General features: G+C 39.8%; 4 protein-coding genes across 5 annotated transcripts in view; 2 read left to right on the top strand and 2 right to left on the bottom strand.

The window, feature by feature from the left end:
* The window catches only part of LOC135641777 (12-oxophytodienoate reductase 1-like), a 12,092-nt gene extending 7,037 nt beyond the window's left edge, over positions 1-5,055 (bottom strand). The window contains exon 1 of the mRNA XM_065157482.1: positions 4,746-5,055. Within this exon, the coding sequence (XP_065013554.1) occupies positions 4,746-4,810 (65 nt within the window). The 5' untranslated portion in view covers positions 4,811-5,055. The remainder of the gene's footprint in view (positions 1-4,745) is intronic.
* A 1,614-nt stretch (positions 5,056-6,669) lies between these two features.
* LOC103988050 (zinc-finger homeodomain protein 4-like) lies at positions 6,670-10,224 on the top strand. 2 transcript variants are annotated; one of them, XM_065157485.1, is made up of 3 exons: positions 6,670-7,017; positions 7,574-8,988; positions 9,183-10,224. In XM_065157485.1, exon 3 carries the CDS (start codon positions 9,239-9,241, stop codon positions 9,971-9,973), a length of 735 nt encoding a protein of 244 aa, XP_065013557.1. In that variant the 5' UTR covers positions 6,670-7,017; positions 7,574-8,988; positions 9,183-9,238; the 3' UTR covers positions 9,974-10,224. The 2 variants fall into 2 exon arrangements, with proteins under 2 accessions (XP_065013557.1, XP_018683199.2); XM_018827654.2 differs by lacking the exon at positions 7,574-8,988.
* Positions 10,225-10,417: 193 nt separating this feature from the next.
* On the top strand, positions 10,418-12,809 carry LOC135641775 (pentatricopeptide repeat-containing protein At3g62890-like). Its single transcript, XM_065157480.1, has one exon. It carries the CDS (start codon positions 10,444-10,446, stop codon positions 12,508-12,510), a length of 2,067 nt encoding a protein of 688 aa, XP_065013552.1. The 5' UTR covers positions 10,418-10,443; the 3' UTR covers positions 12,511-12,809.
* On the bottom strand, positions 12,587-23,538 carry LOC135641776 (probable sodium/metabolite cotransporter BASS4, chloroplastic). The gene is made up of 14 exons (XM_065157481.1): positions 23,252-23,538; positions 22,900-23,005; positions 22,307-22,414; positions 22,158-22,225; positions 20,269-20,347; positions 20,089-20,147; positions 19,929-19,997; positions 19,005-19,118; positions 18,084-18,105; positions 17,055-17,122; positions 14,809-14,894; positions 13,704-13,833; positions 12,946-13,047; positions 12,587-12,862 (listed from the first exon to the last, which is right to left on the bottom strand). Exons 1-14 carry the CDS (start codon positions 23,462-23,464, stop codon positions 12,788-12,790), a joined length of 1,299 nt encoding a protein of 432 aa, XP_065013553.1. The 5' UTR covers positions 23,465-23,538; the 3' UTR covers positions 12,587-12,787.
* Positions 23,539-23,704: the final 166 nt, after the last annotated feature.

The following is a 23,704-nucleotide window of genomic DNA, read 5'->3' as shown; positions in this document are numbered from 1 at the left end:
ATATTTCCATCATTCTCATCAGTTGCTACACTAGCTTCAGCGGATTAAGTAGTTTTCTCAACAAATTTTTCCTTTTGCTTTAATTTATTTTTCAATTTAAAACAATCAGCCTTAATGTGCCCCATTTTTTGACAATATCTACACTCCAAATTTCTATGTCTGGATTTATATCTAGATTTAGATCTACTACTGTCAAATTCCCTTTTATCTGTTCTCCTCCCAACAATCAGACCTTCAGCCTGATTCTCTTTACTTTCGCCAGTGATATCCCTGTCTATCTGCTCCTTAGATTTTAGTGCAGATTTAATTTCCTGATACGAAATTATTTCTTTTCCATAAATCATAGTATCACGGAAATGCTTAGAAGATTGGGGAAGAGAACACAAAAGTAATAGGGCTTTATCCTCATCATCAATTTTTGCATCTATATTCTCCAAATCCATAACCAAGGAATCAAATTTATCAAGATGTGAGAGTATAGATATACCTTTAGTCATCTGAAGCATATGCAAACTCTGCTTCAAGTAGAGACGATTCTCCACTGTCCTCTTCATATACAAGGCTTTAAGCTTGTCCAACATACTCTTAGCCGTAGTCTCCGTAGCTACCTCCCATAAAACCTCGTCAGAGAGAGCCGAAGTTGACATTTCTATCGAATTTCTCGACAACAATCTTTGTTATTGTCATCGTTTCCAAAAGATCCAGAAACCAGGCTCTGATACCAATTTGTTAGAGCTAGCCCTAGAAAAATTACCAAAGGGTAATTTTGGCAACCCAATAAAGACAATAAAGCGAAAAGATAAAAGCGACAAGAACACCATATTTACATGGTTCGGTCAATTAACCTTGACCTACATCCACGGACGAAAGAGGAGCAAATCACTACTATAAAAGAGACTATTACAAATGCCTTAAGAAGATGTTCCTAAGCCATAAAACACCCAAAAATACTAAACAAGAAAAAACCCAAAGTATAAGCCCAAACTATTTAACTGAGTGTGGACCTAAGCCCAAAGCAAACACTTAGGTTTTTCTTGTGGTGCATCTTATGGTGTATCTGACTTCAAAGCCCAAGCCCTTATTTATAGTTCCAATAGGAGATAACAAGTCTGGTTTTCCTGATGTGGGACTATGGGACTTGCCAAACTAACAAATCTCCACCTTGACATGTCTCAACAAAACTTGCTCCACCTTCTTCATAAAAGCCCCAACGGGCAATCACCAACAATGAACACCAACCAAGTCCAAGCACTGCTTGAACTTGTAAACCGGAAGAGGCTTCGTAAGCATATCAGCTGGATTGTCCTTCGTATGAATTTTCTGAACAAGGATTTTTCCCTCATCAATAGTATCACATTTGCATCCAACAATTTTCTTACCCGAAGGCGGCTTCACAAGATCCCAAATTATATTCTGATGGAGAGATTCTATTTCTTCATTCTTCGCAATCAACCACTTAGCGAAATTATCATAAGAAACTGTATCTGAGTAGGTAGTAGGCTCACCAACTTCACTTGTTTCTTCTGCAACATACAAAGCATATGCAACAAAATTTGCATATCTTTGTGGTGGTCGAATATCTCTCCGTGGTCTATCCTTGGCTATGGAATATTGCTCTTCCTTTGGATTATCTGCGTTAGTAGACTCGGGACCACCTATTGGCATTCTTTGAGTAGAAGAGTTCGACTTAAAAGAATCTGAACTACCAATCTCAAGCTCCACCTACTTCTGCGCACTGTCATTTGTACTACTAGTAGAATCTTCTTTTAAAGATAACATAGACAATTCATAAAAAGTAACATATCTACTGATTACAAATTTTGAGGATTTGGGATCAGAACACCATAATCTGTATCCTTTCATCCCAGAAGCATACCCAAGGAAAATGCATTTTTTAGCTCGAGGCTCTAATTTTCTTTCATTTACATGCATGTATGCTAGACACCCAAAAATTTTTAAATCAGAGTAATCAGCAGGAGTACCTGACCAAATTTCCTCCGGAGTTTTAAAGTTAAGTGTTGCAGAAGGAGCACGGTTGACAACGTAACAGGCCATATTAATCGCCTCTGCCCAAAAGTCCTTTGTCAACCTTGCATTTGAGATCATACACCTTGCTCTCTCCAAAAGTGTTCTGTTCATACGTTCGGCCACACCATTTTGTTGAGGCGTCATCCTAACAGTGCGATGCTGAACGATTCCTTTATTTTTGCAGAATTCATTAAAGTCATGTTCACAAAATTCCATGTCATTATCTGTTCGAAGTCGCTTAATTTGTTTACCTATTTGCTTCTCAATCAATGCCTTCCATTGTTTAAAGGTTAGAAAAATATCATTTTTATGCTTCAGAAAATAAACCCAAACTTTCCTGGAATAATCGTCAATGAAAGTCAACATATACCTGGCACCACCCTTAGACTGAACATGAGCTGGACCTCAAAGGTCTGAATGAATATAGTCAAGAGTACCTTTCGTTTTGTGAACTGCCGAAGAATTGAAGCTGACTCTTTTCTGCTTTCCAAAAATGTAGTGTTCACAAAAATCCAGTGGCCTAGTACTCTATCCACAAAGTAGACCTCTTTTGCTCAATATGCTCAAACATTTTTCGCTCATATGACTCAAACGCATATGTCATAATTTGGTGATGTCAAAATCAGACAATGATGATGACGAGACTACAACTGAGCCTGTGACAGTAGTTCCCTGCAAAATATATAAGCTACCAGACCTACAAGCTTTCATAACAACAAGAGCACTTCTAGAAACTTTTATAACTCCACCTTCAGTTGTGTATTTATACCCAAGGGCCCCTAGGGTACCTAAAGAGATGAGATTCTTTTTTAAATCAAGAACATGTCTAACATTAGTGAGCGTCCTCACAATACCATCATGCATTTTAATTCGAATTATTCCTCTACCAACAACATCACATGTTGTATTATTGCCCATCAAAACAATTCCACCATTACAAGATTCATATATGGAAAACAAATCTCTATTAGGACATATGTGATAAGAACAATCTGAATTTAAAATATATTCATTTTTAGACCTCGTCCTGTCATCAGTAGCAAAGAAAATATTTTCATCATTCTCATCAGCTAATACACTAGCTTAAGCGGATTCAATAGTTTTCTCAACAATTTTTTCCTTTTACTTTAATTTATTTTTTAATTTAAAATAATCAGCCTTAATGTGTCCCATTTTATGATAATATCTGCACTCAAAATTTCTATATCTGGATTTATATCTAGATTTAGATTTACTACTATCAAATTCACTTTTATCTGTTCTCCCCCTAACAATCAAACATTCAGCCTGATTCTCTCTACTTTCCCTAGTGATATCCCTGTCTATCTGCTCTTTAGATTTTAGTACAGATTTAATTTCCTGATATGAAATTGTTACTTTTCATAAATCATAGTATCACGGAAATGCTTAAAAGATTGGGGAAGAGAACACAAAAGTAATAGGGCTTTATCCCCATCATCAATTTTTGCATCTATATTTTCCAAATCTATAACCAAGGAATCAAATTTATTAAGATGTGAAAGTATAGATGTACCTTCAGTCATCCGAAGCATATGCAAACTCTGCTTCAAGTAGAGACGATTCTTCACTATCCTCTTCATATACAAGGCTTTAATCTTGTCCCACATGCTCTTAGCCGTAGTCTCCGTAGCTACCTCCCGTAAAGCCTCGTCAGAGAGATTTAGAATAATATTGTATCGGGCCTTTTTATCTATACCCGCAAGATCTTCCTTTGACGTACCATCTGGAATGTTCTCAACTCCCTATAGTGCCAAATCAACTCCGTTTTGAATCAGAATGACTTCAATCTTGAGTTGCCACATGCCGAAGTTGACATTTTTATCGAATTTCTCGACAACAATCTTTATTATTGTCATCGTTGCCAAAAGATCCCGAAACCAGGCTCTGATACCAGTTTGTTAGAGCTAGCCCCAGGAAATTTACCAAAGGGTAATTTTGGCAACCCAACAAAGATAATAAAGCGAAAAGATAAAAGCGATAAGAACACCATATTTACGTGGTTTGGTCAATTAACCTTGACCTACATCCACGGACGAAAGATGAGCAAATCACTACTATAAAAGAAAGAAAAAACCCAAAGCCCGAAAATACTAAACAAGAAAAAACCCAAAGTATAAGCTCAAACTATTTAATTGAGTGAGGACTTAAACCCAAAGCAAACACTTAGGTTTTTTTTATGGTGCCTCTTGTGGTGTATCTGACTTCAAAGCCCAGACCCTTATTTATAGTTCCAATAGGAGATAACAAGCCTAATTTTCCCGATGTGGGACTATGAGACTTGCCAAACTAACATTCTCATCTGCCACCTCTCCTCAACTTTCTCCTATGTTGCAACATCCTCCTCTACTGCAGCTTATTCCTCTGCTATAGCTTATTCCTCTGTGATAGCATTGCTATAGCTTTTTCTATTGCTACAGCTTTCTTCTCTATTACAGCCGTCGTTGTCGCAGCCGCAATAATAGCAAAAGTTCCATCAATAAGTCTCAAAACTATGAGAATAAAAAATAAAAAAATTGATACTTGGATTCATCAACTAGTTCCAAAAGTTCTTGGTATTTCTATGAACAATATTGACTGACGAATTTGAAACAAATTAAAGAGAACACAACACATAAACCAAAATCAACCAGCAAATCCAAACACGAGATCAACAGAGTTTACAGATAGAAGAAGTCATGCCTACGTCCCTAAATTACCTGTGAGATAAATGGAACTTTCCCATCTTGTGAGGAGTCAGAAGAGGATCAGTGGCAGCGGCCATTTCTGCAACTGCTGAGAACTGAGATGGTGGATGCAGCACCAAAGTCAACTCCAGAGAGAGAGAGAGAGAGACGAAGACGACTGGTGGTTCTCGATAAACAATGGTTTTCTTGACGTGTCCGAGAGAGAGCAATTGCTGAGAACTGAGATGGTGGATGCAGCACCAAAGTCAACTCCAGAGAGAGAGAGAGAGAGAGAGAGACGAAGAGGCTTGGTGGTTCTCGATAAACAATGGTTTTCTTGACGTGTCCGAGAGAGAGACACGGAGAGGACTGGTGGTTCTCCATAAACAATGGTTTTCTTGACGTGTACGTTTATGATCGGACCAAACAAATCAATATGGACCGTCCGCATCTTCTTAATCGCAGCCGAACCAATGGAGTCAAAAATTTTCTAGAAGACACATTGCACCGGAGCCTGTTCGCCTTATTGGATCCACGATCCATCCCCGACTCCGCTAAAGAAACGCAAGATTTGGTATTCGGGTTTGTATATATTGGGTCGAAGGATCGGTTCATATCTGAGTACCCGAATCTCGAGAAGGATTCGGATGTGGGTTTCGGTTATCAGATCCATTTAACATCCATCCTCTTTTCTTGCTCGACGAGTCTCGAGGCATCCAACCGTAGGCTATCACATCTCCCTCAGGCATTCCGCCGAACACCTGTTCCGCGTGGAGCAAGCGGCCGCACTTGGACTAGTACCTGAGCAATCCGGTCGGAAGCGAGACTCAATGTAAAGATTTGGCAATGGATGGCACGGGCGACACTGGAAGCGTCGGGAGAGAGCAGCGGAGCAGAAGCGCGAAAGTGGCCGTGTCGGGAAGGACGCCTTCGCTGGCCATCGCGCGGTAGAGGGAGAGGAGCGAACCAGGCGGTTCCATAGGGACGAGGACGAGCGAGGCGCGAGAAGCGGACGACGCGGGGTGTGATTGGGAGAGCGCGCGGTGGTGGTCGGATTTAAACACGAAACCCGTTATGCACCGGCTAAACCCGACCCGACCGGGTCGGATTTAAACCCGAAACCCGTTATGCACTGGCTAAACCCGACCCGACCGGGTCGGATTTGCGAATCTGTCAATTGATATATGACGGATGGTTTGTGGCTTCAAACAATCTGACGGATACGTGAATCATAATCCATTGACGCTCGGGGATGGACGATTTTGATTGGTGGCCCGTCAATTAATGATCGACTTATCTTCACATGAGGACAATTCTTCTTTGTTTTGGAGCATGACAGACAGGCAGTGGTCCATGCATTGATGATTGACCAATCTAGATTGCAATTTTATCCTTTAGATGTATCTTAAATTATTTGTGTTTATCGATCCGATATGTTTATTTAAGGTGTCATGGTTCGAAATTAACCTTTATTATTATTATAGTCCATCAAATATATTTTTTTTATGATGTTTAAATTAAAATTAAGAAAAAATATATAAGATTTTGAGGGTCTATCCTATTTAGAATCTTTTTTATAAAAAGATATTAATAACCATCGAGATTAAGTAAAAATAATTTCATAAGCTTATCGATTATTAGTCGATCATGAGGAGTCGATTGATGTTATAATTGATGTCAGGTGTCATATCGATGATCATATGAGAATTTAGATGAAATATTGTACTAATAAGACATGAAGTCATTTTTTTCTATTATTCATGTGATCCAAAAAGAGAAGAAAAATTAAATATAATCAAGAATAAAGGAAAAATACTATCCTTGTATAGATATAGACTGGAGATTAATCTAAATATATAGTAGATCACAACCTGCTCCTCATACAATGAGTGATTTTTATTGTGATTTATGTACTTGTCATGAAAACCTCATGGTCATTTACTTTGAGGCGGACCTGTAGCTGAAGCAATATCCATCCTCTCTCATCCTTTGGTCTCCTAAAGTGGCAAACTTCTTCTTCTTCTTCTTCTAGAGAGAGAGAGAGAGAGAGAGAGAGAGGTGTGTAATCATCTGTACCCGTATGTTAATTTTGTTGCTGTTGCAGCCAACTGCAATGATCGCTATCTCTTAGCCTTCCTCACACTGTACACGCTTCGAAGCCTTTTGTACTTTGGATGAGACGTGGCGCTGTCGAAGTGTTTCGGCATTCCGATGGATGGAACGGAAGCAACTCGAGATGTTGCCAACAGCGATCTGCTGCAAAAGTTGCAGACATTCCCTTCAGCTTTTACTTCCTTTCTGCGAGGTTTTGTTCTTCTTATTCTTTTTCCCTGTAAACAATGTATTGATCGGAAAGATAGTCCATTTCATATGACCAAAGATGTGTTTGGCTGACCCAAATTTTACTGTTTTCTGTAACATTTATTTCTTCTCTACATTTATATTTTTTCTTACTCATCCAAACGACAGTTTTGGTTTAGATGGTGTCGATTTAAAATGCAATTTTCTTTGATCTTCATTCGAACCCTATACATGAATGTCTAATAACTCAAAAAAAATGAAGTAAATAAGACATTTACTAGAGAAAATAAGACATGTGTTGATTGCATTCAAAAAAAGTAACCCATAATAGTTTGGATTAATAACAAATTAAATGGATATGATATAATGGTAACAAGAAAATATCAAAATTGGTCCAAGGAAAAAAACACAGACATAATTAAATAATATAATATAATAAACAAATAAATAAGAAAAATACAAAATAAAAACTGTAACATTATCACCCTTAGAACTAAACTTATAGTTTTAGTTAAGCTTGCATGAAGAATTTATTTTAAGAAAGTGATTTATGATTGCAGTCATTGCATTGCCATTCCTGGAAGCCTTCAAAGGACACTGGAACTCCATTTTTATGTTGTTTGCACAGCATAAAGTTGGGTTTGAATGATTTCATAGCAGCTCATATAGCCAATAAGAACAATGAGTAGGAATGGAGGAATAGTTTTGTCTGTCAATCCATCAAGGTGAGGTAGTGAACCAGTTGGTGGTGGGAAGATTACAATCCAAGGAAACCCAGTACACTACTTGACTCATTGCAGAGGGTGAAAAAGGAGGAAATGGGAGAGTGCTTGAGGTAGGTTTGAGCTGAAATCATGGCTTGTGGCAGAGAACTTCATGCTTGGGGAGAGAACACATAGCTTTCTTGATGAAAATAATTGCAAGCTTCTGCTATTCATGTCAGGGATTCACAATTTTTTTGTGGCTGGTGGAGGGATAGAACAATACATTTGAAATGATACTTGTGGTGACTAAAACCAAGTTCAACTTTGGTCTTTCTCATACATGTAAGCTCACAAATCCTTTACCCAAATGGTAAAGAGACGTTCTATCGAATGTAATGCCACTCTGGTTCTTAAGGGACTATGTGTACAGCAACATAAAGGCATTGTGGGATAAGAAATCTAATCTTACACAGATCATATGACTGAGAACATTCCTTCAGTTCCAGGAGATAAAATGATGTGTCTTAAGAGTCATCGTAGAATTCAGCTACTGTTCTCCACCAATGTCCATTGCTGCAAGTCTCTTCCTGCATTCTCACATGGAATCAGGGTGAGGTTGACAACTCTTTTGCAGTATGTTCAAAGGTACCTGAGACCAACTTTCAAAGATTAAGTGAAACAGAGTCATCTATTTTGATGGCAAGCATGCAAGCAACTCACTCAAGGCAAGGACTTCAAATTAAATGGAATAGGACCTATGAGATATTGAATGATGACCTATTCTGAGCATTCTGGTCCACTGAATTTGAGACAAGGGTCTGTCTTTTTCCTGTACTTTTTGAATGCAGGACTTGAATGTGACCAAGGTCTTGTCATTTTAATTTGTCATGGGGGTGTTTTGGTTCTCCTTCCCTCTCTCTCTCTCTCTCACACTCTCTCTCTCTCTCTCTCACTCTCTCTCTCTCCATCTGTCTTCTGTAGCATAAGCTTGATTCCTGGTACTGCAAGCGAAGCAAACATCCCATGCTTTACTTTTGTTGGGTCATAACCTTCTAAAATTCTTCTTGTGTTCCACTTTGTACTGTAAGATTTCTCCTCCCTCTTTATCTTTTGCCAGCCTTTCTGCTCCCTCACTACTGCTATAAACCACTTGCTTAGCCTCACACAGCCACAGCTTCCAAGCTCTTCTTGTGAAGCTTCTCATGAACAATACCAACAGGGAGTTCCAATTGGCCTGTTCATATCTCGTCAGTTTACAGGAGGGAAGGGTGGTGGGTTTATGTAGTCTTTTGCACTGTTCTGTATCTATGTTTTGTTTAATTCTTGTGTTGTACTCTGTGACAGAAATTGGAATTGGAAACTTAGGAGTGTGGTGGAGAAGTTTCTCTGATGCTTTAGTCTTTTAAGGTGGTTTGATCCAAACTTCTTCTTGTCCTTGTTCTTGATCTTTTGCTTTGGTGTTCAGGCCGAAGAAAGAAGAGTTAAAAGAAGGGGAAGAGAAAGCTGAAAGATTGAGAGACAATGGATCTTTCAGGTCATGAAGGAGAGATCCCAATCCCAATAAAGAACACCCATGACATCTCTTCCAGTGGACCTCCTCCTCCCCTCGCCACGGCCACCATAGTAGACTACCACCACCATCACAACCCCTATCCGTACAGCACCAAGAAAAGGTTGGGGGTGAAGTACAGGGAGTGCCTCAAGAACCACGCGGCCTCCATTGGCGGCAACGCCACCGATGGCTGTGGTGAGTTCATGCCCGGCGGCGAGGAGGGGACTCTGGAGGCCTTGAAGTGCTCAGCCTGCGGGTGTCACAGAAACTTCCACAGGAAAGAAACAGAAGGCGAGTCCTCGTGGGGCTGCTACCACCCCCTCACGGCGAGGAACGCCATGAACCAGAGAGGCCTCCTGTTATCCGGGGCAGACGCGTTCGGCCTCGTTCCACGCCCGCTGCCTCACATGATCATGCCCCCGGGGGCCATGCAGACATCCGAGTCCGACGAGATGGAGGGGGTGGGGGACGAGATGGCAAGGCCGATTCTGGTGAAGAAGAGGCTGAGGACCAAGTTCACACCGGAGCAGAAGGAGAAGATGCTGTGCTTCGCTGAGAAGGTCGGCTGGAGGCTTCAGAAGCAGGAGGAGAGTGCGGTGCAGCAACTCTGCCAGGAGATTGGAGTCAGAAGGAGAGTCCTCAAGGTGTGGATGCACAACAACAAGCACCACTTGGCCAAGAAGAGCCCTCCCCTGCTTCAATGACTCTGGCTGCTTCCTCTCTCGCCATGGCAAACTACTCTTCCCTACGACACTTGCAATTCTGAGCTTATAGTTATGATTAGCTTAAGATTCTCCCATGACAGTATCTGAGTCAGATAATAGTATGACACCACTGTCAACCCTACCATATGCTATCTTGGCGTTTAGTGGTGTTAGTTGATAGGTTTTGTCGACGTAGCCTTGTTTTTTCTTCTATTAGTTGATAATTTTGGATGAAATTAAGTTTAAGCGTATGTGAAATGGTTTGAGAAGCTCATCCGATAATAATTATTTACGTCCATCCGATATCATTTGATGTAAGGAGAAAAGGGGATATAACTCTTTTAACCCATTAGATTTATTTTATATATTTTAAAAAATAATTATTTATTTTATATAAATTTAAAATCATAGTTATAATTATTTCGTGGCTAACTATTCACAACGCTGCCACCGAAGCTGAAGTCACCTCGATGATCACTAATGCTTCTGTAGGACACCTGCGGCCCGCGGTCTCGCTCGACCACCTCCTCCACCGCCTCCGAAGCTCTCCATCTCTATCGCCAAAACATTTCCTCCAAATCCAAGCCCAGCTCTTCGCCAACCCCACTCTCCGATCCCACCATCGCCTGCTCCCCGCGTTCCTCTCCCGCTTCGCCCCCTCTCACGCCCTCTCCCGCACCTCGCTCCTCCTCCGCCATTTCCCCGGCTGCGACCCCTCGTCCCTATGGAGCCACCTCGTCCGCTCCTCCGCCCACTCCGACCCCGACGCCCGTTCCGTCCTCCTCCTTTACCGCGCCATGGCCCGGGAAGGCGTCCTCCCCGACAGGGCCACCTTCGTGCTGTTGCTTCGCTTCTGCGCTGCCATCCCCGAGGCTTTCGATGTCGCCCGCGCAGTCCACTGCCAAAGTCTTATCCTGGGTCTCGCGTCTGACCGGATTCTGATGACCGGATTGCTCATCTTGTACTCCAAGTGCGGCTGCTTGCGCGCTGCAGAGCAGGTGTTCGCCGGAATTCCCGAGCGAGACGTGATCGCCTGCAATGCGATGATCGCGGCGCTGAGCTGCCACGGGCGCGTGGAGGACGCGCGGAGACTCTTCGAGCAGATGCCAACCCGGAGCTCGGCGTCCTGGAACTCCATGATCACTTGCTACTGCAAGCTGAACGACCTCGACTCCGCGCGCGAGATATTCGATCGGAATCCGATCAAGGACGTCGTCTCGTGGAATGCGATGATCGATGGGTACTGCAAGATGGGGCAACTGGCGAGGGCTCGCGAACTGTTCGACCGGTTGGGGTTGGCGAAGAACTCGGTGTCATGGAACACTATGATCTCCGGGTATTTGCATCGCAGGGAGTTCGGCACTGCGGTTTCCATGTTCCGGTCGATGCAGATGGAGAATGTGAGGCCTACCGAGGTAACTATGGCCAGCCTGCTCTCGGCCTGCGCACACTTGGGTGCTCTCAACATGGGCAGATGGATTCACGCATACATCCGGAATCACCAATTGAAGATGGACGTTGTCTTGGGCAACGCACTCATAGATATGTACTTCAAGTGTGGATCCGTGGAAACTGCTCTCGAAGCCTTCCGTGGGATGCCTACCAGGAACATCTTCTGCTGGAATTCCGTCATTGCAGGACTGGGGATGAATGGTTATGGTGACCGAGCTGTCGCAGTGTTTCATGAGATGGAAAAGATGGAGAGGATTAAACCGGATGGAGTCACATTTGTTGGGCTCTTGTCAGCGTGCAGTCATTCAGGGTTAGTGACCCAAGGGAAGAAATATTTCTCTCAGATGCTTGATCTATATGGAGTAGAGCCCAAGATCGAACATTATGGCTGCATGGTAGACCTTCTCGGCCGGGCTGGCTTTCTCGAAGAGGTATTACATCTTTTGGAGACGATGCCTGTTCGACCTAATGCCATAGTCTGGGGAAGTCTGCTTCGTGCATGTCATATTCACAAGGACAGTGAGGTAAGCGAGAAGGTAACCCAACGCCTGATGGAGTTGGATCCAAATGATGGGGCTAACTATGTCTTTCTGTCGAACATATACGCGTCTTCGAATCGTTGGGATGATGTGGAGAGATGCAGGAGTATGATGTTGAGAAGCGGGGTGCGTAAAGTGCCCGGCTGTAGTTCGATCGAGGTGAACAACATGATTCATGAGTTCTTGGTTGGTGATGAGTCGCACCCGCAGTACGAGGAGATCTATGCTTTTATGGTTGGAATTGAGAAGGAACTGAGGAAGCTCGGGTATCGACCGAGTACAGATTGTGTGCACCATGACATAGAGGACGAGGAGAAGGAGAGTGCAGTGATGTATCATAGCGAGAAGATTGCAATTGCTTTTGGGATTATGAGCACGAGGGAGAAGGAGCCGATTCGAGTGGTGAAGAACCTCAGAATATGCAGTGACTGCCATGAAGCAGCCAAGCTGATACCTAAGTTGTTTGATAGGGTGATTATAGTCAGGGATAGGAACCGGTTTCATCACTTTAAGAATGGGACGTGTTCCTGCAATGACTACTGGTGAAGATAAGCGATCGCTGTATTTAACACGACAGCTTCGAATGTAGTTGCTGAACAGTTTCTCTTCAAACTTCACTCCGTAGCAAACAAATGTCACAGTTGTTATATCTAGTCCTGTCTCCAAAATTGATTATTCTTAGAGATCATGAGACAGTCTGCAGCAGTATCGTGGTACAATCATAGTTCTTTGATCTCAGGTTAAGTATGAGCTAACAAATTTAGAAGATCCAAAGAAGGTTCGCAATTTGGTTCAATTTGTGGAGAGGGAGGTTGTGAAGGCTCTAAACTTCTTTAGATTTTGCAGATATTTGGTCCCTCCTTAGCCACCAATTCACTAGAAAAGAATCAATGATGATCTGCAGTAGGATGGTCACGTCAAACGTGCAACAGCAGAACATATGCAGAACTTAAGGACAATATGAACCATTAAAGTTCTCACCTGGTTAATGTGTAAGGCAACACAGGGAAGGACCAACAATCCAGCCTCACCAAGTGCTCCCTGAAGCTGCTCAACAACAGCTACCAAAACAGGCAGTGTTTTCTGCGAGATGACACAAATGTGTGAATTAGGTGAATGTAAAAGAACACTAAAGCGGTATGGTCAAACTGAATATCCTTCTCATTTTGCTTTTCGTTAGTGTCTGTCCTCTAATCTGTGACAGCAATTATTCGGGTTTACACTAAGAACCAATACAAGTAACACCATCAGTCTTGATTGCAAATTGATAAGAAGAAAGCTTAGTGTTTTGACATGAGATTTAAAATACAAACAGAAGCATTTGTCTAGACACAGGTGCAGGTGAAAAGGTCAGGATAACTTGATGTTCGCTTAAAGTAGAAGCTCCATTGTTAGCTCCTTGCTGTATGACAGACGTATTTCATAGTTCCAGCACCATTATTTAGACCAACAATAAGCCAACTGACAGTATAGTTATGGAATGTAATAACAATCACATTTTGGCTAGTGAAATTGGAAGCATTTCCACTTTTTGTCTTTCTATATTTATGGTCATTGATACCTGCTATAACAGAAAGAGAAAAAAAGGCTTGTTATTGTGTTTACGTGTTCATATGTTTATGCTAATATATTTCATATCCCTGTCGTACTAGCAAACATAATCTAAAAGAGATATATGTAGATAATACACATGATACAGCAGCTAGATAATGGTTATCATAAAAAGTAACATAACTGACCTGACTAGCAACAATTATGACAGCTCGTAAATTTTCTTTCTTTGAGAAAACCGATTGGTCACCGCCAGAGACTACTGAGAGGCTTCGCACTGCAATGGTGTTGAATGCCAACAGAATGAAATGTAGGAAACTGCACAAGAGCACTGAATTTATGAGAAATAGGCAAATTTCATCAACCCATCACCTTTCATTTTCATATGTTAACCAGATGTCTTAAACTAAAATTAACTCATATATAATCATAAAACTGTTCATAATGGCTATCAAGTGCTCTGACTAGTCTAGGAGAGGCTTTTTCATCACCTGCAGTATCAATCTAAGTGAAGGAAATTAAATACACTCACCTAACCCTCAAATTAGATTGACAGACTACGGACTAAAGAGGCATACTTCCACTGTCAATCTACCACTTCACATGGACTCCTCTATGAGACTGAGTTCATGTGAAGTTCCAAATTCCATGAAACAATTGAGATGCCCCTTTCAAATAGGTCAGCCATATGCATAGAATCATTGCAAAAAAGTTGCAATTATTGCATATAAAAGATAAAGGATTTAAAGCCATTTCTGGTTTCACATACAAAGGTCTTAGACATAAAAAGGACGTACTTAGTGCATGAGGCTTCGGCCAATATGGGGCCCAGGAAGAGTATGTGTATATACTACATAGTACCTTTAAATATTTAAACAGATTGTTTCGCGACTCAAACCCTAGTCTCCCAGATTGCAAAGGAGCAATCTTACTGTTGTACAAGGGTCTTAGACATATAAAAGAAAAAGATGACTTAATGAAATTTTAAAGGATGGATCTCCTAACCATAACCAGTGTAAAGATGTTTCTCCTATTGACAGAATCAGATCATATGTAACAGGCTATTGTAAGGGTTGGCCCAGTGTGTGCTTGATGCTTCTAATACAAGGTTTCGGAAAGGTCAGTGTACACAGTATTGCCCTTGCCAATTTCAGAGGCCGTTTCCATAAAGCAAGCCCTTGACATCAATGACCAAGTAACCTTATCGCGATGGCAAGGATATTGTACCAAATATTCATCTAAAGCCACAAAACACCACACTATTTGTGAAACATAAGTCAGTGAAGAACATACATTCCCATGCCAACTGCAATAGCAAAAATTGCTGGCTTAACTGTTAAGAGCAAAGATCTTGATCTGCTCACTTGCATCCATGGCACCTGAGGAGAAAAAAAAATTAGGAAAGAATAACAGAAAGCATGACCATACTGTTATATGGACACTTTAGCCTTTTGTAACTAATCACCTAAATGCAAATTTCTACAAATGCATAAGTGAAAGCAGAAACATAAGCAATAAGGTTATCTCATCTTTTCTCTGTTGCTTTAATAATCATTTCTCACTTTTTTTGTCTTTTAAAGGCTACACCATCAAATATACAATGTATCTTTCGGGCTAACTACAGATTGTCTCCTGTAATTAGTTACCTTTAGCGTTTCGGTCCCTATACTTTAAAAAGCTACATTGACATCTCTATAGTTACAAAAGTGAAATGATTAGGCTTATTTACCCTAACGACATCAACAGAAACATGAAAATAAAGGGTAAAATAGTAATTTTAAGTTCGGTGGTGGACGACATCAATGGCAGATGGTGACACCACTGGCATCAGTGGCAGCGGACCCCTTCCCCCTTGTCCTCGGCGTTGAGCAGCTGTCTCCCCCCTCGTCCTCCCCTTCTCGTTCTCCACCCTCACCCCCACCGTCGAGCACGTCCGCCACCTTTCCCACGACAACTTTGTTGTCGCCATCATCCACGGCCATTCCTCCCTCCGCCCCGTCGTCGTCTCCTGGCCTCGTTCCCTCAACAACAACAACATCCTCGGCAAGTACCTCGCCAGCAGCGGCACGATCTCCTTGAGCAACGCTAGATTGTGTTGCAGCAGGTTCAGTCGTATCTCTCTCGAGATCTGCCGAGCACCAGCCGTGATGATGCAAATGTCCGAGTTCATCGTCACCGTGTATCCAGGTGAATGGGAGAAAGGCCACGGCGTGCTACAGGTCCAACATCTCCCCCTGCAGCTTGCCGGGTTTGGCGTCCACTAGCGCCAGCTCGTCCATCAAGATCGTCTGGGAGATGGCCATGCCCATATTCCCGGCACCGATCACGGATATCTCGTTATGACGCTGAGTCGGAGACGACAATGCCACCTGCTGGATGGGGCGGAATAGGGTCCTATGTATGTCATCAACGAAGCTGGGCTCCGAGAGAGATGACACCTTCTTCATCTTCTCGAGCCGAAGCTATGCACAGGATGGGAGCAAGAAAGGTGGCGAACGTGATCGATGCCAAGGGTGAGGGTGGAGAAGGAGAAGGGGAGGACGAGGGGGAGGCAAAGGGGGTAGCGACGAGGAAGTGGTCGAGGAGGCGAAGGGCGGCAATCACTCAACGCTAGGGACAAGGGGATAGGGGGTGGGGTCTGCCACCACCGACGCCAATGACGCTGCCATCCGCCATTGACATCGTCCACCACTGAACTTAAAATTACTTTTTTATCATTTATTTTCATGTTTTCGTCGATAAAAACTGACGTCGTTAAGGTAAATGGACATAATCGTTTCACTTTCATAACTACACGGATGCCAATGTAACTTTTTAAAGTATAGGAACCAGGACGCTAAAGATAGCTAACTATAGAGGGCAATCTGTAGTTACCCCATATCTTTCTCATGTTACATACAAATTAATTTACCCATCTTTCACATATCTAGCAAGTAAATGAATCACCTGCCTTAAGAAAGCTTCTATCACTAGATTCAACATATAAGTCTAGTTGGAATACTTAAGATTTTGCATCAGTATTTCCATCAACTCCTCCAGACTACTTAAAAGGCCCAATATTGATAGCACAGTTTTAAAGACCAATCAGTTCAGTTCGTACTATCGGGAATCTATCAGTCTGACTGGGAATTGGCACTTGAACTAGGCAATTTCACCCAATCAAGTTCGAAACTGGGTTCAGATCCTTTTCTTTTTAACTTGACAACAATAGCTGTCTTTTTTTGTTATTTTCATCTCCTGAATCCTTGTTTGAGAGAGAATACTACTATAGAACCTACTCTTTATATATGAAGAAATAGCAGCGCTGTAAGCTATTCATTGCATAGGTTCACTAGTTCTTCTGAACTTTCTTCTCATACTTCTGATTGGTAAAAGAGACTTCCAAGGTGACTTACAGTCCTTGGAGCTCTCATGAGAATACCACTTTAATTTTTAAATAAACCAATATAAGTTACAGTCAACAGTTTTACACTCTACTGGATGCATTCTAGGAGATACAAATATAAAACTACAAGAATTTACAAATTATAAAGACTTACTAGACCAAGAAGTATTGCGCTAATCATTGAGAAAGACCGCCGATTTCGATCAACATATTCTGCCACACCTGAAAAACAAAATACCATGACATTTTTAAGTTTTGATAAACATTCTAGTCACCCATCTTAGGTGCAGAACATAGAAGCAAATAGCTTCCACGAAGCTTAAATGATTAACTACTAGCTAATGTTTATCTACCTTAATGTTCAACAATCCTTTTCAAATATTTACTTAAGCAAAATCTTATGAAGCATAGATTTAAGCAAAACACCTTCCAGGTGGGCTCACATGACAAATGGATGCGATCAGAGTCATATTGCTGTTATTAGAAATAATGAACTTAGCATTGTTGGTTTTTTTCTTTACTATGGGCAAAATGTGATCATTCAAAAAGGGATATCTGATTTGCTGAGAAGATGAAGATCTTGATAATGCCAAACCTGTGAAAAGAGAATATTGCTGTGGAAGGACAATTGTTCCAGATCTTTGTTTTTCATATTTTCTCTGTAGTTCTTGGTCTAACTTAAAATGACTAAATGTTGAACGTGATTCTGAGTTAGTGGGGTTCTTTGTTAATTTTTGGTTTCCCCTTCCAAAGTTACTATATGTTTCTACATTTAATCTTCTGAGTTGGGCTGATTCTTTTGTTTATTCTTATGTACATTAATAAATTAGTGTTTCTGCATATTATATTAAATAAAAAATATTGTCAACATAAAGCACACTCAAACAGAGTCATTAAGGATCAGTCAAGTTGATTTAATATTATATTAACTCAGTTAAAGAAAAAAATTCTTTAACTTAGTCAAGTTTGAAATGGTATATGATTTAAAGGAAAACCAACTCAAGTGGATTTCCATGAGTCCCTTTGACTAGTCAAGTTTGCCAAATGGTTCTACAAAGTTGATATTTTCTATATATTTCAATTAATTCGAGAAAGATAAGATATTGAAAAGTTTTTAAGAGGGGAACTTTAAACAACAAATCAAAACTGGTGCAAGGAATACAGCCATAAATGTTGTACTCACTTTTTGATGAATCACGAATGACCTGCAAATATTGGAGTATATAAGTTTCTTTTTTTTCTTATCCTCAACATTATAAGTAATCAAGCATCTAAAATTAACAAGCAACTGATCAAGTAAAAAAGTCCAGAAGATCAAATTCACAAAAGACAGAAGCTGTATAAGGTGATTATGCCATTTGGTGATATGATGTGAATGGGGCAATAGCTAGTTATCTTCACATGATATATGATAGACATATGTGGCATTTCTAATGGTACAGCACCAATAACAACAATAATAAGTCAATAACAACAAGCCTTTGTCCAAATATTATAAATTGGCTGTCTTGATCATTTATGATCATCGATCTTTGATGAGGTTTCACTATATAATCGAGGGCTTCTTAGTTAAAATGGCTACTTCAAAATAAAATGTGTTACATGCTGCTGTAATGCAGATTGCTCTCCGGTGTAATAGGATTGGATATACATCTGCAGATGCTGGTGCAGAGATCACTCCGAAGCAATTTTATTTTAGCAGAGTAGCAGGCTCAAGATACATTCGCAGACAGATTTCAATAAATTGGACAGTGAGCTTTTTAAATCAGACTGTGAACACCAGTCCATGAAGAACTGATAATTATTACCCATGACATTTTACCAAAAAGATGTTATTTTTTAAAAGGAAATAAGTTGCTGAACCCCAAATAATTCATTTCAGTTCCATGATGTCAAGCAACTTGTATATAGATGCCTCTTGCAGAAAGTCTTTTGAGTACGAAAGTAAGTTTTACTTGGTCTAAGTTTAGACCACAAGTTGTAATTTACAAGAGTAATACAAAGGAAAAAAAGCAATTTTTCCTTCAAGACACTTTCACAATAAATATCAATATGAATTAAATCTAATCACTATTTTCCATTCATGATATATCATTTTACATACCTTCCCTATAACAAGAGGAACCAAGAGCATCATAATAAGGCTTTTAAATAATTGTGCAGTAGGCACAGATATCCCAGCTCCTGCTCCTATCAATTTTGAAAGTGAAAATGGAACCTAGGATGTTAATAAGTTGAAAGTCAGTCCATGAATATTTAGCTTCAAGGAAGCAGTTTATGAGCATATAACTCAAAGAAGATGCTAAAACAACAATAGTAAACTAAGTTCCATCTAAGGTTTATCTCATATTGACTAGTAAAAGATGCATAATGCACTCTAAAGGTCCCATTTCTCCGTCTGCATGGATGAAGTAAAAGTTCATGAACTTTCTTCTCCCATCAATAATCAGTAAAAAAAAGGATATATTACAATGCATAAAATATATGTTTGTGTGTGTATGTTATCTGTCTTAAGTTTGTGTAATCTTTGTGCAAAATGTATTTTCTTGTCATATATTGAATATGTTCATTGTTCTAATTTGCATCATGAGGTCTTTATAGAGGCAAATAATGTACATGCAATCAAACCATTTCCAGGTTATTGGAAAGTGAACTTACTACCTCCCTTTCATTTTATTTGTTTTACAACAGGGTTAACCCCTTGCATATCTTGACATAAAAACATTAAGTATGTCGATTTAACCCACTCTGTTGTCTCTATGTCTAAAAAGTCAAAAACAATTATGCTTCTCCTTATTCATTGACGTAGATACCCAGTTATGTTTTTGAGGAATGATCAACCAAAACCAGCAGTTAGAAGTTAGTGTTCTGTAACCTGAATACCTCAGAAGTTCAACTCAGTTATGTATGGTAAGAAGATAATGAATGAAGTGCCTGCTTTCATGTAAAAGGCTATCCTAGGCATGAGTATAAATTAGCATGGCCCCAAACTATATCATGATATGTAAAAAAGAGGAGCATTACTCACAATAAGAATGCCTAGCAAGTTAGAGAGCACTGTCATTGCAAGAGCAAGAGCAGAATTACCACCAACAAGCTGCATTAGGTACCATATTGTGATGCCATATCAAGACCTTTGTGATAATGGTTGAACAAAATTACTGCAGAGTTAAATTAGGGGAACTGACTTGTGTTAATGCAACTCCACTTGACAAGGTTGTTGGCATGCAGCAAAAGGCAGCCAATCCTGTAACATAACATATTAACTAAAGAAACCAATACAAGAACTTGTAAAAAGTCAATGACCAGGAAGAGAATCTGACAACCGATATAAGGTTAACAAAAACTATAGTAGTAAACTCACATACCAGTGATTAGTTCATGAGGTGTGACCTGAATTTGTAGAACAAGCCTTGAGAAAAAAGGAGTTATCAGCAAAATTGAACCCTACAACAACAAACCAGAAATGGAACAAAAGTTGCCAGTTAATAGCTGCAGACTAACAACTAGAAGCAAAAAGTAAGTGACAAATCATTCCAAAGATAAAAGTTTCCCATCAGAATCCTAAAGTAATTATTCACAATTTTAGTTTATTTGAATTATGGAGAAAAGAAAATAAAGACTATATAGTCATGACTACAGAGTTGTGATGGTTCCTTTTTCGTCTTAAATTGGATGCAAGAAACAGTTTATCAGAATTATGGAGAAAAGAAAATAAAGACTATATAGGCATGACTACAGAGTTGTGATGGTTCCTTTTTTGTCTTAAATTGGAAGCAAGAATCAATTCATCAATTGAATAATTAACCCCGGAACTTCTGTGCTACTACTGTGTTCATTTTACATGCAAGCCAATAAAAAAGAACTTACAGGAGGTAAAATGACAAAAAAAAAAGTCCACTAGACAAGAATATCAATCAGAAAAAGGAGTAACAAATCAAAGATGACCCTTTGAGCCAGAATCAATAAACAATAGCATATTCGTAGAGCAAAGATTGGTCACTCTGGGCAAGTAATCTGTCATTTTATATGTGTATGTTTCTCCCACTGTAGAAATTAGTAATATATATCTCTTGTTTGAGAAGTTTGTTACCTATCTATACAACATAAACAATAAATTTGCTTAACAAGGCAAATATTACTAACCATATGTCCATAGGCAATAACCAACATACAATATTTGTGCCAATGCCAAATGATCAATAGCTGATAATAAGACCCGGTTTAAAAGAAAGACCTTAGCTGAGGACAAACATAAAGAGTATATCAGTGCAGACACAATAGGTACGAACATTATGGAGCTTCATTGTAGCATACTCAGAAAAAAGAGATCATAGCTCCTAGAGTTTATGAAGAAATTCCTGGGATGAAACTCATCTTATTTTAGATATTCCTATCTTTGTATGTTGGTGATAATTAACTAAAAGGACAAACTTATAAGTTTTCACATATTTAACTGTGCCTTGATTTGGGACTCTAAAAACCGATCACCTCTACTCTTTCATGTGGAAAGGTAATGTTAATTTATTCTGGTAGCACTGTCAGCACAAACCTTGATAATTGGATATTGGTTCAAAACCCTGCTGCCTAAGTCACAACATTATAGGTTAGGTCTATCGAGCAAGACATATGGGTCATACAAAGACAAGACAAACTAAATGACAACACAATATGTTATTCTAATTTGTCTTGAAAGATGGCAGAGATCCAAAAAATTACTGAAGTACCCTTGAGATTCAACTCATCTTATTTCAGATATTTCTATCTTTAAAAGTTGCTCCAAACCAGAGACACAAACTTTGCCTATATATATATATATATATATATATATATATATATATATATATATATATATGTATATATATAGTTAGTTAGTTAGTAATGGTGGTTGATTAATTCTGTAGCACCATAAGCATAACAAAACCTCAATAATTGGATAGTGGTTCAAAATCCTGCTCCCTAAGAAACTATGCTGTCTAATGAAGGGTATCAAGCTAGATGCAGACCAGGTGAGTGCAGGGTTTAAATATCCAATGATATGATGATGATGATGATCATGATTATAGAAAGGGGCATTTTTCATATTTTTTAATGACTATTGTCTTGTCACATTTCTCATTCACATATTAAACATAAGTATCATCTGTTCCACTGAGATCATAAGGTGCAGATTTTGCTAGTAGTTGAAAATCAAAAGTCAAACTAAAATCAAGAAGTTTAATCCTTGGCAAGATGTAAAAGAAAATTGAGATCATACAAGCCCAAAAAGACCTGCAGGCCAAGCTTCTACAGCTGCACCAAGCTCTCTACTGTGCAACATGATCCCTATATTAGAACAAGACAATCAAGAAGCACGGTGCCTATAGAGTTTAAAAAGAAAAGAACAAGGGTGGTCATTAAACTCACCTGAGATAAAGAATATCCCACAGGTACTAAATCTTGACAAAGAGAGTTTGTGGGCGAGACAACCAGGAGTTGGATTTACAAGTCCTAGAGCTATCCCAGAAAGAAGAGCTGACAGAAAGGAAAAAAGAAGAAAGAAATTAGAATGATCACTTTTGATAAAGATAGCAGAGACAATTCAAAACGACACCTAATACCAACTTAAAAAGCCAAATCAACACAAGACACATAAAAAATGATACAAAGACCAAAAGTAGAATGATACTTATCTCGGACAGTCCAATAATTCTTTGATCCTTTGAATAAGTGCAATATGAGTCAAATTTTCTGTCCGTACTTTATGTAGATTAGTTCAAAGCAGAAAAAAAACACTACTATTTCAAAATGAGAATTATCCTGATTTTCATTTGAATGCTCCCATTTGTTGAACCGCTGTCTTAATTTACAATGCTTTGAAGTAATAAACAAGTGGACAAACTAATTCTACAGAAAATAAATCAGGACCTTTATATTTCAAAGATAAAGAAAGGAAGTCCAACTGTAGCGATCGAGGAGCAGTATATCAACAACCAAGCATAGCTGGTAAAAGGATCTACCTAGAGGAAGGAAATTGGTTGCCACAAAGTCCAACAACGACTCAGCCCAGGTAGATGCCTTCTGAGAAACTGAATCCTCGGAGCTTTGGTTTCCACTACCGCCTACCTGAAACGTGACTATTCCTTGTTTACTAAGATAGCGCAAGATATGCACATTTCAGACTTCTATTCCATTATTCAAGCGCATTCATATGCACATAAGATAAGACCTAAGCCCTAAAAAGAACACACATATCTCCACCGGATCACAGAGAAACAAGAAATTTTAAGACTACGGATCGATGGGTTTTCATCCGAAATTAAATGTAAGTGGACTACCGCACTTAGAATCATCAATAGGAGAGTAGTAAACCTGATCGAATCCTCCGACGGCCCTCGCAAGCCGGAGAACAGGGCGGGGCTCGGCGAAAAGCGGCGGATAAACGATCGGAACGATAAAACTGGCGGAGAATCTGATGGTATTAGCAGAAAACGGGGAGGTCCGAGGACGAGGAGCGGCGGTCGATGCGACCGCCGGAGGCCAGCGAGCGAGGTTCCGTTGAGCAACTGCAACTGCCACTGCCATGTGTGGATAACTTCGGACCAGACGAGGACGAAGCAGCGAGCGAGGTCCAAAAGAAGTGCCTCTGTTTTGGGCTCCGTCACTTATCTTTGTATTAAGACCTTATCATAATAATTAAACAAATAATTATTTATACAATATTAATGCAAATTACGTATATCTCTAAAAGTATATTTTTGAAATATTATAAGTTGTTTAAATAAGGCTTTAAATAGTGCAAAAAAAACGTTGTTAATATAAATA

The sequence above is a fragment of the Musa acuminata genome, chromosome BXJ3-6 (assembly GCF_036884655.1).
Source record: "Musa acuminata AAA Group cultivar baxijiao chromosome BXJ3-6, Cavendish_Baxijiao_AAA, whole genome shotgun sequence".
Taxonomy (NCBI): domain Eukaryota; kingdom Viridiplantae; phylum Streptophyta; class Magnoliopsida; order Zingiberales; family Musaceae; genus Musa; species Musa acuminata.
This window is presented reverse-complemented; position numbering and strand designations above follow the sequence as displayed.

Coding starts and splice junctions, on each gene's coding strand:
- LOC103988050 (XM_018827654.2), top strand. CDS start 9,239: ATGGATCTTTCAGGTCATGAAGGAGAGATCCCAATCCCAATAAAGAAC.
- LOC135641775 (XM_065157480.1), top strand. CDS start 10,444: ATGATCACTAATGCTTCTGTAGGACACCTGCGGCCCGCGGTCTCGCTC.
- LOC135641776 (XM_065157481.1), bottom strand. CDS start 23,464: ATGGCAGTGGCAGTTGCAGTTGCTCAACGGAACCTCGCTCGCTGGCCT. Junction 20,148..20,268: donor ACCTCATGAACTAATCACTG/GTATGTGAGTTT, acceptor GTTATGTTACAG/GATTGGCTGCCTTTTGCTGC. Junction 14,895..17,054: donor GCGCAATACTTCTTGGTCTA/GTAAGTCTTTAT, acceptor TTTTCTCCTCAG/GTGCCATGGATGCAAGTGAG.